General features: G+C 37.0%; 1 protein-coding gene, 1 long non-coding RNA gene and 1 pseudogene across 3 annotated transcripts in view; 1 reads left to right on the top strand and 2 right to left on the bottom strand.

Annotated features, from left to right (window-relative positions):
• Positions 1-374: 374 nt before the first annotated feature.
• LOC138381299 (uncharacterized) lies at positions 375-10151 on the top strand. The gene is made up of 3 exons (XR_011233152.1): positions 375-486; positions 5092-5470; positions 10056-10151. It is a non-coding gene; the product is annotated as an uncharacterized lncRNA (long non-coding RNA).
• LOC138381712 (small ubiquitin-related modifier 2 pseudogene) lies at positions 2389-2669 on the bottom strand (annotated as a pseudogene).
• Positions 10152-10720: 569 nt separating the features above from the next.
• The window catches only part of UBR5 (ubiquitin protein ligase E3 component n-recognin 5), a 130192-nt gene continuing 126731 nt past the window's right edge, over positions 10721-14181 (bottom strand). Inside the window, exon 59 of one of the 2 annotated variants that reach the window (XM_069465451.1) lies at positions 10721-12962. In XM_069465451.1, the coding sequence (XP_069321552.1) occupies positions 12750-12962 (213 nt within the window). In that variant the 3' untranslated portion in view covers positions 10721-12749. The remainder of the gene's footprint in view (positions 12963-14181) is intronic. The other variant, XM_069465452.1, reaches the window with a different exon arrangement.

Raw genomic sequence — 14181 nt, 5'->3', positions numbered from 1 at the left:
CCGCCTCCCCCGCCTCAGGGCTCCGCCTACCTCGGCCGCCCCGCCTCCCCCCCCTGACCTCCTGCAGACTAAGGGATTCTCTCGTCTCGGCCAGCCCCGCCTCACTCCAATGCCTGGGTCCTGTCCCCGGCCTTCCCACTGAGTGACACCCTCTGCCGTGGACCGCCCCACCTCACTGCGTCGGCCCCGCCTCCCGCCTGCCCCCTGAGCAATTCTCCGTGCGCCGGCCGGGCCCCGCCCTCCCCGGGCCCCGCCTCCTCCCCTCGCACCTCTCCCGCCGCCCCCTGAGGGACTGTTCGTGCGTCCTCCGGGCCCCGCCCACCGGCCTCAGGGCCCCGCCTCCTCCCCTCGGCCCCTTCCCGCCTGCCCCGCGAGGAGCTAACTCGGCGTACGGCCTGGTGCCCGCCCCGGGTTCTACTGTCCTGGTACAGGAGGTGCCCGGCATGCCAGGTCGAGATTCCCCAGCTGGCCCTCCTCATGCTCATGGTATGTTACGGCAACTCGGCCTGTCCTCAGAGACCAAGTGAGAACGCGCTCCTGATGTGTGAATTTGGGGGGCCGGGGGAGGGGAAGCCACACCGTGGCTGAGGAAAAAAGGCTGAGGAAAAAAGGCTAGCTTGTTTTGTGTTTAAAGCAACCGAAAAGAGGAAGTGGTTAGGGGGAAAGTGTGTGTGTGTGAGAATGGGGCTTGGGTGAGGAGGGGAGGGAGAGACTACTAAATTCAGGAAAATATTTTGAAACCTCTGTGAAATTGTTTCAACAAACTAAGCTTTTAGTAATATTTATTGAACTCTTACAGAGTGCCAAGCACTATGCTAAGCACCTTATGTGAATTAATTTAATCTTCAGGATATCTCTGTGAGGTAGATGGAGCAATTTTCCCCACATTACAAATGAAGAAACTTGAATCTCAGGAAAGCAACTGAGGTTATCCAGCTGCAAAGTCGTAGACGCCAGAGTCTCCTTGCTACATGCTCTTTTCCAGGCCATCACATTACTCCTGGGGAGCGTAATGGCAGTCGACAGTGGCTGCTGAGGGTGACAGTGATTTGGTTGAATTACTCATACCCTTCTCTCAGGGGAACTGTCTAAAGATAACTACAACAGGAAGAAAAAAATAATTTGGTCTAGCAAAAATAAGAGATTTGTTTAAGTGGCTTAAAGCTGAAATATTGAGGGGACGTTGCTATGACTTGGACAACATACACCTGCTTTGTGGCTGTCTGAAGTATGGGAAAGTAGGACAGAAATTTTACTGCAACCTTTGAGAATGACTGAAAGGTCTTTCTAAAACCTGCCCTAGAGGGTAGAGGAAGAGAGTTAGCTTTTTTTAAGTTTGATTTTTATTTTAAGGCAAGTGCAAAATGAAGTTTATTGAGGAATTGCAAGATAATAGGTTTTCAGAGCAAGTTCGCCACAGACGACAAATGGACCCCTTGCCCAATGAGAGGCCTAGAGTTAGCTCTTCTTAAAGCAACTACTGGGGGTCAGATGCTGAGTGAAATTTTTTGCACATATTGATACTATCAGGCCATCCCACAGGTCATGGAACAAAAAGATCAAATTTGATGCCTGATCACCCAGTTTATTAAATCTATTTATTTATTTTCTTTTTTTTTTTTTCAATTTAATTTTACAGAATCAAAGAGTCTAACAGTATATCTTGTTAGATACAGTATGTCCTCATAATGTATACATTATTTCTTGTACAATGATATGAAATAATATGGGAAATATTCATGATAAATTATTAAGTGAACAGTGCAAGTTAAAAACAATAGTTTCATATTTTTTCCCCACCCCCCCTTTCCCGAGTCTATTTATTTATTTTCATTTTAAACAAGATGTTTATTTAAACAAGACATTTGACTTGAAAAACTAGGATTCTTTTTTTTAAGAGCAATTTATCGCTATTTAAAGACAGATAAAAAAAAGTTACAGTTATAATATTGTCCTTGGCTTTACGATGATAAATGAAAAACATTAAAATTCTCTAACTGAGCAAGGTAAGGAAGGATTTTTAGGTTTGTTTTTTGGTTAAAATAGTGAAAGCAAAATAACTTACTGGAATATAAAAATAAGAGCTGACTGAGCACACCATTGATGGAGAAGGGGGTATTTTTACAGAACCAGTATTTTTTCCCATTCCATCTCCATTTGGTGTTGATCAAACATACCATTGTCCATTTATTTTTTTTAAAAGCATTATGCTTGTGCACATACATCAGTTACATACAGTAAAGTAATGGGGAAGGGGAAAATGAAAGGATAGAGAAAATTATACTGTAGTAGTCAAGATGTGGTGAAACCAAATTACAGTTTTCTAATTGAGAATGCATTCTTGGTCTGTGGGAACAGAGCTCTAGAATAACGTAACAGGTTTCTTTGTTAGTACACACCTCCTGTCTTTTGTTGGAACACATTATTGTATATTCAGCCTCCATTACCATCTGTGCAGGTGAGTCTGATTCATTGATTATCTGCCCATGAAATCTGGGCTCTGATCAGCCTCATTGACAAACCCTATCATTCACAATAGGCTTTCATTAGTTACTAAGTGGTGTATGCCTCTTAGACTGTACCACGGAAGCATCCTTCCCTGCCACCTTCAAATGAATATCATTGTTGTTCTCGGTCTTGACTGCTTCCTTGGGCTTTTTGTCAGCCATGGAGAGTGCCATAGTCTCCTCAGCTGCCACTTCACAAAAGGGGTACCAAGTCTGCAATGAACAAACATACAAACTGTACCCTATTAAATAAATTTAAAACATACAGCAAGGGGAAAGAGATGGTGTTGACTATTCAGGATAGGGTATAGGGAAGTATCACACTGTCTGATTCTTAATGTTACTATTCATGTCCTGTCTTTGCTATATCAGCCTTCCTCACTGGTGGTGTAGTTATGAGGATCATAGATGAGGATAAGCAAGAGCACTCAGCAGACAAAAGGTGGAGCCAACACTCTCTTTTGGGGAGATGCAGAAGCAAGCATCTGAGCACAGCTGTAACTTGCCATAAATTAGCCTGCTGAGCAGCTATGGATTTTGTCTGTGCTTCTTGGGCAGAGCACAGGTGGGGCCAGAATGGATCTCACCAGTTGATGGCTGATTTAGGGATAACATAGTTGTCAATCTGGAAGTGACATAATCCTTATTTTAGGAATATTTAAATTTACTTATTTGGTCCTTCCAGCCCTGTCTGTAAGTGGCACTCTCATTTGCCCCATTATATTTATCTATGTTCAATACAGAAATGTTCCATTCTATCTTTAACATACCTCACAGGTTAATAACTTAATTTACTATCTATACTTAACACATTATGAATCTCATGTCTCACAAGCTGTTTGCTCCCATACTTTGTTTCTCTCAGTTTCTGTAGCAGAATTGAATAGTCTTAAATAATATAGCAAATACACATTACAATGCTTAGAACAGTGTAGGCAGTATATATTAGTTTCCCTCAAGATTTTTTACTTTTTGAGATGAGGTCTTACTCTGTCACCCAGGCTGAAGTGCAGTGGCACGATCATAACTCACTGCAGCTTGGAACTCCTGGACTCAAACGATCCTTTGGCTTTAGCATCCTGGGTAGCTGGGACTATAGGCATGCACCATCACACCTGACCCCCATGTTTAAAGTTATTGGGAGAGCAAATATAAAAAATTAAATATGTAACTGAAAGATCTCTGGCAGTAAGAAGATGCTATATCTTCATATAGCCTTTATGACATACTGTATTTTCTAAAAATGGCCACAGCAATATTTCTCATCCCACATGCTGTTCTAGAACTTTGATACAACTCCCATGAAAAGGTGGAGACTAATACTCTTCCCTTTGAATATGGGTTGTCATCACTAACTTCTAATAAATAGAATACAGTTAGGCACCAGCTAATGACATTTCAGTCAACATTGGACGACTGCATTATAGGATGCATAAGATTATAATGGATCTGAAAAATTCCTATCACCTAGTAACATCATAGTCATAGCACAACGCATTACTCACGTGTTTGTGGTGCTGCTGATATAAACAAACCTGTGCTGCCAGTTGTATAAAAGTATAGCACATACAATTATGTATAGTACATAATACTTAATAGTGATAATAAATGATTATTACTAGTTTTTGTATTTACTACAGTTTTTATTTTAGAGTGTAACTCTTCTACTTATATAACAAAAAAATTAACTGTATAACAGCCTCAAGCAGGTTCTTTAGGAGGTATTCCAGAAGGCATTATTATCATAGGAAATGACAGCTTCATATATGTTATTGCCCCTGAAGACCATCCAGTGGGACAAGATGTAGAAGTGGAAGACTGATATGATGATCCTAACCTGTGTAGGCCTAGGCTAATGTGTGTGTTTGTGTCTTAGTTTTTAACAAAACATTTTAAGTAAATTTAAGCTTATAGAATAAGGATATAAAGAAAATATTTTTATACAGCTGTACATGGTGTCTGTGTTTTAAGCTAAGTGTTTTATGGAAAGTGTCAAAAAGTTAAGAAAAAATTAAGTTTATAAAATAAAAAAGTTTGAAGGTTAACTCACTGCAGAGAGAACAATATTGTATAAATTTAGTGTAGCCTAGGTGTACAGGGTTTATAAAGTCTACAGTAGTGTGCAGTAATGTCCAAGGCCTTCACATTCACTCACCACTCACTTGCCTAAAGCAACTTCCAGTCCTGTACTCTCCATTCAGGGTAAGTACCCTATACATATGTACCATTTTTAATTTTTTATACCGTATTTTTACTGTACCTTTTCTATGTTTAGATACATTGAGATACACAAATATTAATACTTAACCATTGTGTTACAGTTGCCTACAGTGTTCAGTATATTAACATGCTGTACAGGTTTGTAGTCTAGGAGCAATAGGCTATATCATATAGCCTAGGTGTGTAGTAAGCTATACCATCTAGGTTTGTGTAAGGACACCCTATGATCACAAAACGAAATCACATAATGACACATTTCTCAGAATGTATCCCCATCATTAAGTGATGCATGACTGTATATAACCTTTAAACCTAGTTCATAAAGGACAATATAAACAACTTTTGCCTGGTTCTCTGTCTTTAGGGAAGCTTATCCTTGGAATGTAGGTACCATGCTAGAGGAAGCCAAAAACTACCTCACACAGACCACGTGGGAAGCTCACATGGAAAGCAACTGAAGTACCAGCCAACAGCTAGCATCAACTTCCAGATGTGTGTAACGAACAAGCCTTCCGAGGATTCCAACTCCTAGCCATCACGACTTCCAGTCGAAACCCCCAGACATTACAGAGCAGAAACAAGCCATCCTGTGTCTTGTCCAAATTCCTAACCCATAGAATCCATGAACGTAGTAAATGGTTGTTTTAAGCCACCAAGTTTTGGGATAACATGTTATGCAGCCAAAGTAACTGGATCAGCCTCCGTCCTACTTACAGAGATTTGTGTGGTAATGACCTAACAAGGTAATCCAGCCTATTCTACAGAAAATATATAATTTCAAGCTACTGCTGGCTTACTGTGTACCATTCAATGGGTAAATCCTCATTTCTCAAACTTGGTGTTTCAACCTCTTTTAAAGAAAAATGTTTTCACAGCCACTTTGGTATTGACTTAAACTATATGTATTGTTACTTAAGCATGTACAAACATAAGACCAGTCATAAAGTCCTTATTAAAGCTTTATACAACTAAGAAATAAAAATAAATTTATAAATTAAATACATCAAGACTATAGAAATGGTAAAATTCAAATTTACAACCTTAAGCAATGGACGATGTTGCTTTGTTGAAACTACATTGCATTAACGTGAAATTTGTAGTGACCGTTAACGAAGCATGTTCTTTTGCTTTTCAGCCATGGGGGACAGATGACTGCTTTTCCATAACAACTTCTTATCAGTTGCCTTTCATGAGGAACAAATGCGTGATTTACATATTAAATTTGCCTTTTTAACTTTTAGTATATTGCTTCAAATCAGTGTCATAAGTGGTCACACAGGTAATCCAAGATACTGTGTATGAATTAAGAATCAAAATCCTTGTAGAAAATTGTCAGATCCTGAACCCTAGTTTGCAAATTACTAAAGTAAATGGGCCTATATTTAATGAGTCATTCATTTATCATTCAGGAAGCCCTACAGTGTGGAAGAAGGTGACAAATTTGGAGGCAGAGAGATTAGAGCTAATTGGAATAGGCCAGGTGCAGGATAATGCTACCTTAAAATAAGGCAGTGGCAGTGGGGAATGCAGAGACATGCATGTGAGTTAAATAGATGTACTTACTCAAGATGGCTTGATCAGTGGTTGAATAATGGAGAGTATGATAGAGGGAGGATTCTAGGATGACAGCAAGTTTATTATACTTTTTTTTTTTTTGAGACAAGAGTCTTGCTCTGTCGTCTGGGCTAGAGTGCAGTGGCATCATCACAGCTCACTGCAACCTCAAACTCATGGGCTTAAGCTACCCTCCTGCCTCAGCCTCTCAGAGTGCTAGGATTACAAGCATGAGCCACCGCACTCAACTGACTGCAAGTTTATAATCGAGAGACTAGGCCATTAATAGTGCCTTTCACCCATGAAATCTCAGTAGGAAGATGATGAGTTCAGTTTGGGCTGCGCTGAGATCATGATGCTCATGACACATCCAACTGAGGGTGTCTGGTAATGAGATCAAGAAGTGACTGGCTCAGGCATAGATCTGTCTAGCTCTGACACCCTCAAAGCCATACTTAGCCATACTTCACATTCATAAGTAAAGCAGTTTTCTCAAAAGAACCAGCAAGCAATACAGATTTTTTTTAAAAAAAAAAAAGTTTCAAATACAGTACAAAGAACATTTTCTTCCTATTTCAGAGTAAGTTGCTAACATATCTAAGATAAATGCAGAAGAAAGGAAGTGAGACCACTGTCTTTTACTCGTGAGAGCATTGGAAGGACATGAAGTAGGTTTTGGTCACAGAGTAGGATAGTAAGACATAACATTTCAGAGGTACAGAACTCCAAGTGAGATAAAATCAACAGTATGTTCCTAAATTGGATTGGAGTTGGTCACTTGAATTCATTCAATAATTATTAACATTATACTGGACACTGGAGAGGGAAAGGTAAGTGAGGCACAGTTCTTACATGTGAGGAACTTAAAGACTAGGAGAGGAAAGCAAGTACGTTCTGAGGGAGTACAAAGGAATAGTATCTAAACCATCTTTGTTAAGGTACAGGATGGAGGGCAGGTCAGGAACAGCTGCTTGGGGAGGTGGCTAAACTGGATTCTGAATAGGGATTAACAAGTCCGAGATGAGGGACCATAGAAAGAGGTCAGAGGAACCAGTATGTATACAGGCCCCGAGGTGACAGAAGGTGCAACCCACTAAGGGACTGCCAGTCTTTCAGTACAACAAGGGAGCAAGTAAAGATAAGGTTGTAAAGCATGATTCCAATCACGAAGGGCCTCATATGTTAAGAAGTTTGAACTTCATCTTACATGGCTGTGGAAAGTCAGTATATTTTAAACAAATGATTTGATTAATATGCATTTTAGAAAGATTGTTCTGCCTCTGCATATTGAAGGGAGCAAAATAAGAAATCAATTAGTAGGCTGTGGAAGTAATCTAGGTAAGATGGTGGTGACTTAATGTTAGGTAATGGTATTAGACGTGGATAGAAGTAGATGAATTCGAAATACAAGGATTTAGTTTAAGATGGAGCTGGATGGTTAATTTGAATGTGGAGGTAAGAAGAAATTGAAAATAATTCCATTTCCAACTTAGTAACTATTAATAGATAATTTATTGATTTGTAAATGATTTCTGAACCAGTGTTCTATGCACTGGACTTGAGAAGTGAACAAGGATAGAGTTTCTGATGGCCTATGTTCTTGTGGAGGATCACTAGGAGACATTAGTAAGCAAATAAACGCATTTCAGGCAGCACATGGACCAAGGGCAGTGGGAATTGGGCCTATGCTCTGAAGATTTTAAGGTAAAGTCACGGCTGTGGGAAGGCAGGGGCTGCCAGTCCCTTGTTACTCTTTAGGTGAGAGGTCTAGGACATAGCAGTATGGGAAAAAGTACAGAATGACAAAAAATTGGATGAAAATCCTGGTTCTCCTCTTTCACTTCCTCAAATCACTGGAAACCTTCAGCTGCTATACCTTAATTTTGGCAAGTTATTTCCTCTCATTTAAATATTCCAAGATAGTTCTGCTAAAGTTTTATTTTAAAAATAAGAATCAGTGTGCCTTGCTGTCTTTAAGGATGCTTCCAAAAAGTTCGTGTGATCAGGAAAACTTGCATTACCTCTCATCTAAGTCAAGGACCATGGCTTTCTCTATCTATAGTGCTCTACTACTTCATTTATTGAAAATAATAATGTAGTAGTTCCATATATTTGATACCTTTATGGAATAAATTCTTCCATTCTACAAATACCTACTTACGTTGTTCAAGGCCCTGTATCTCAGGTTATAGAATTTCATTTAACATCCTAAACTTATCAATTTTGGATATATCTTTTTAAATGGCTCCATTCTGTTGTGTTTTCTGAATGTTTGCTAGTTTCCTTTATCTTAATTTTGTAACTTCTAGCCTGTGCAGGAACTTGATCAAACACTCTAGGATCAAAGCCTCTACTTTAATTATTGTGCTTGGACTTCAGCCTGTATTTTGAGGCTAACTGCTTTATGTTCACTCACTCCTTTCTACTACAACTCATTTCTTGGTAGCTGAGAGGACTACTATGATCTGTTTTTTATGTAGGCAGAATTTTTTAAGGAAACAACACAAATCTAGGTATTCCTTAAAGTTACTAAATGAATACATTAAAGGTGATCATCAGATAAACCTTTCATTTCTGTAGGTCATAACCAGGCCCAAGATTTCATTAGACAAAACAAAAATTTTAATGTAGTTGGCTATTTGGGAGCATGAGGCACTTTGTTTATACTTTCTTAGGGCTAACTCATAATACTCAAAACACATCTAACCAGAACCATACTCTTCTGAGAGAATGATAATGCATTTAAACATCATAAGTAGCCAGATTTCAGCTTTCCCCATTGAAGAAAGTATTTCAAATACAAATACATGGCCTGATAATGTTTTTCCTGAAGAGATCTGACTTGTACCAAAGTTACCATGTAACAATGCAAACAATTGATTTAGAGTTCAGCAACTATTAACACAAATAATCAAAGACACGTTCTGAAAAAGATTAAGGAAGTTGAATGATTTTACCTATGAAAGACATATTTGCTCTTTTAGAGCAAGCAGCTCTTTATACCTTATGAGAAACCCTAAGAACAAAAAGTCAAGTTTTTCATTATATATGGTGCTTTTCATTTTAAAAACATTTGGACTTAAAGGTAGGTACCATGGTTTGATTTTAGACAATTCCCACATCTTCAGATTACTAAGTATTGTCCTTAGGAAAAATTATGGAGGAAAAATTTTTAGAAATCTTTGACAAAAATGTATGAATTACTACCTTTTCATAATAACGTAGCCAGGACTTTTATTGGAATACTTCATTATTCTATGACCAACTCACTTATAATCAATCATACCTTTCTTAAAGTAGTATAGCCCCATGTTTAGGAATGCAAGCTCCAGACTGCTTGGAGATGTAACTCACTTCAGCACTACCTAGCCATGTAACCTTGAACAAGTTGTAACCCTGTGACTCAGTTTTTTGTCAGTGAGGATGGTGATAGTCCCTATCTCATAAGATAAAATAATACATGTACAGCAGTTGATAAAGTGCATGGCACATAATAAGTACTCAATAAATTAATGAAGAGAAACTTCATTTTGCAGCCAATAATCTAATAATTTTTTCTGAATTTTGAGAGGTAACAGAAGATACTTTCCTTATATTTTAATCTAAAGTATCTTGATATGGATAAATCAGTCACATTTTAAATATTTTTACACGGAATGGTGTTTAAAGAATTAATCTCTTTGTTCATGCCTACATACATATACTTTTAATGATATAAACATTGCCTATATACATTATACTTCTAATGATATAAACATTAAAAATATCTTCCAGGACTACCCAGACACAGTCTACTGAAGGTGATTCCAACCAGCCCCTTATCAGGAGGAAGAACCCAATCTGGAACTAGATTTTCAACAGATGTAGTTTTCCATATATTGTAAGTAGGAAAGGTTTGGCTCTCAGGAGCTTTCCAGCAGGGGGAATTACATTCCTAAATAAAAAGGAATTCTCTTTTGGGCACTGTTTCAGAATCAGCTGAGATGCTCTGATAAGAACAAAGATTTTTGGCCTCCACCAAAGACTTACTGAATCAGAAAAGGGGTTGAGAGGATGAACAATCCTTAAGAATCTGAATTAACAAACTCCATGAGTGAACTGTATATGTACAGAAACGAGAGAACTGCTGCCGCAAGGAAATATCTCAATTTGAGTTTAAACCTAGAAATTGCTGACTACCTTAAACACGTAAAAATAATCTTTATGGGAGGAATGTTGTTGAGGGGCAAATACTAAATATTGAAATTATTCTTTTAAAAGACCCTCTCAAGTCTGCCCCAGTAAGCTATTATACTGGGTAGTCTTACAATTCTCGTGATTTAGGTAAAAAAAGTAACAAAACTTTGAAAACCCTCAGTAAAGTTCATTCTTGGTCTTCTCTTCTTAAATTTGTTTTCAGTTCTATTGGATTTAATCACTAAACAAGACCAAAAGAGAACTTTATTTTACATGACTTTATTTTACATTTAGAACCGTTTTATGCTTTACTTTAAAAGGAAAAAAAAAAAAAAAAAAAAAAAGGACTCACTCTGCGTTTAATATTACTGAAAGCATTTTAACCAAAATCTTGATTTAGGAAGACTTAAGACATTGTGCATTAAGTTATTTTCATTCTTTCAATAACTATTAAAAATAAATTCACAATTAGGGTTTCAAATGTCCTAATCATATCTAGTTTGTTCTCATTTAATATTTTATCAATCCCATCATGTGCATACAGAAGTTATGGTCATATATAAATTTTATATCTTTCAAACACATTGCTAATCAGCTGTTAATCTAAGTACTATTTCATTTATTCAGAAATAGCATTTAGACATAAAAACCAATGTCTCATTTTGTAAGATAACCTTTGGCTAATTTATACACATCTAATACAGCGTGTTATATAAGTTTTAATACAATGAGTTTTACTATCATTGTTTTAAATATTTTTAGTATCAACAGGGCTGAGAATATCACGTGGTTCAGTCTTTCGAAGGAAGTTATATAATGAAAGCATAGTGCCTTTGAACATGAAAACTACCCAAGGCCAGAAGTCCTAGAAAGGAACTGAAAGGTAAGAGATTCCAGAGAATTTCTCTCATTTTTTAATATGTAAAGTAACTAGTTTAAGTCACTTTATTGAAGACTTACTGAAGAAAACAGCATTCCTTATTATGCCATTGAATAAAGCTACTAAGACCACAAGAATTTAGAGATATTGATCCTAGCTACATAATTAATGGGTCATCAAAAAAAAGGACCTGTCAGTTATTAAGTATAAGTTAACTTCCTATGCCAAGTAAGGGTCACACTTCACTTCCCCCATTTGTAAAAAGATAAGGTGGCCTGGCCAGTGCCATTCAGGATTCTCTGCTAACTGTAAAATGTGGACTCATTTTCTTCTGTTTCTTATAGTCCATGTGTATATAAACTTTCAGTTCTTTAAATCAAAATTTTTATGCACATAACCATGTCAGTGTATTTCCCTTAGTTTAAAAATGTACAGCTACATAAATAAAAACTATTGTTTCTTCAATATTACTTGACATTTCTTCTGTAATTTCTTTATTTAAAAAAGTAAATGTAACAAGATACTTAAAAAAGGCTAGATACAAAAGTAGTTAAGCTGCTCACGAACATTTAAAATTTTCCAAAATGTATCTTCAATAATCATGATCTTATAAAACATTTTACAGTTATCAGAAAGTGCCCAGGCTAAGTTTACATAACTGAAATACCTTAGTACAAATGTCTAGTTAGAACTGAAGTGCAGTAACCTCCTGACTGCTCATAGGAATACAAAGAAAAGTTGATTGTGATAAAGTATTGTGCATTGGCCCCATCATATGTACAAAAAAAGTGCCCTCACGCAAATGAACAAATTACATGCAAAATATTAGTGATATCATTTAATATCCTAGAGCTCAATGCAGTCTAATAAACTGCAATAAAAGTGGTTTTATAGGTAAAAGTGATTTCATCTCTAAGATCTGAATGTCAAGAACTTTTTACAAGTTCCATATACATGATACACAATTGCAGCCAACCACAAATTAAACACCATAAAAAAAGTTAAAACACAGAACATACTTAATTTTTTATTTTGAAATTCCCTATTCCCTCTATACAAGAACCTTTGCTGAAACACTTTCCAGAAAGGCAGCAGTGAATTTTCAGAACATTTTACATTTTTTTCCCCTCAGCAAAAAGATAAATCACAGTGTAAATTATGTTGTTCTGCTGTCATCTTTGGCTGGGGTTAGACCCAGAAGTTGTTGCCTAGCAAACCATTATAGCCAAATGTTGCTAGTGCTCCTCAGGCCATTAAGCTACAAACTCAGAAAGGAATGTTTGCATTTAACCTCTTTAGGGTACCACCAGGGGGATATGACAGCATTAACTTCCATAAACTTTTATAGACAAATGGAAAAAATCTACAAAATTAGCTATTAATATTACACAGCAATACACACTTTTTATACTCTACACAAAACCAAAATTCTTGGTCTTAATGGCAAGTAGCAATTTCTGTTTGAGAATCTGTTTAGAGGAATAGAGTGGGACGTAAAGTCGAGAAATGCAAGTATTTGCAGTAGGAAGATGTTGGTCATCTGGTGGTCTTATTGTGATGGAGGGCATCGGCTGAAATCCTTCTTCACTGGCTGGTAATGATGGGCTTGATGTCCAAAAGTAAACCTAAATGGGAATATAATAATTACAATTTTGGCTTTTAAGAGATTAATATTCAATTTTTAATTCTGGCAATATATACATACACAGAGTCCCATTCTGATGTTAAAACTTAGGGAGGTGGGGAGGGTATTATTTTGACCTGGGTTTTAAATGCATTTTCTTGTACTATAAAGGAAAGGGATCACTCATACCTCAATAAAGTGGTTTTTTTAAAAAAGGAAGTATATTTAGAGTTAGAAGAGGGAAAAGGTGTCACAAGGTAAAAAAGTGACTTTCTATCTCAGGGCCTCAGTTTTCTCATCTGTAACATGAGGCTATTGGACTAAATGGTTTCTAAGGGCCTTTCCTGGAGCTAAATTCCATGAGTATCCATTAGTGGGAAAAGAGGCACAAGGCCTCCAAACAAAAAATAGGGTCCTAGGTTAAAAACTCACACAGGTTATCTTAAAAGGTATTTTGCATTTTATCTACTAGCAAAAATAATGCAGTATTATTAGTGCTACCTTATGATACAGAATAATTTTATAGTAACTAAGTGCTGGGGAACATCTGTACATCAAAATCCATGCAATAAACCATATTACCACTGAGTTTTACTATACAGCCATAATAAGGTTTTGTGCAACACAGTATTAAGTAAATGATGCTCAATAAATGTTAACTTCTGCTTTACTTTTTAACCTAGATGTAATAACCAAGGATATGCTTCCCTGAAATACTTATTTCTCTGAACACATAACGTTAATTCCTCATCAATTCATACATATGTACCATTCTTCAGACAGTCTCTCTCTCTTATGGAAAGGCTTTTTAAATCTAATGCATTTACAGTGCACAACTAAACAGTGAAGTACATCCGATTTCCCAGAGTGCCTAGGAAACCTAAAGGAACTAATCTGTTATTTCCTAAAGCACAGATGTATGAGAAACCTTATCTAGAATTCTATAGAAAGGGATAGAAAAAAATAAGAAACAACTCTCCTAAGTATCAGGATCTACAAAATCTGAAAAGAAACATAAAAGTATTGGAAGGTACTCCAGAGATGAAGCTGGTCCAGTCCACTCATTCTTAAATGTAAAGTGTTTCTTCGAGAATGAAATCTGGTTAACCAGGATAGATGAACTATATCACTGGACCTCTAAGAAGCTGGAGTTAGAGAAATACTAGAAGACTTCTCAGAACTTTTACTAGTGAACTATGACTCTCCAAGAGTAAATTAAA

Source organism: Eulemur rufifrons, chromosome 3, assembly GCF_041146395.1.
Source record: "Eulemur rufifrons isolate Redbay chromosome 3, OSU_ERuf_1, whole genome shotgun sequence".
Lineage (NCBI taxonomy): Eukaryota > Metazoa > Chordata > Mammalia > Primates > Lemuridae > Eulemur > Eulemur rufifrons.
The sequence above is the reverse complement of the archived record's forward strand: the minus strand, read 5'-3'. Positions and strand labels throughout refer to the sequence as shown.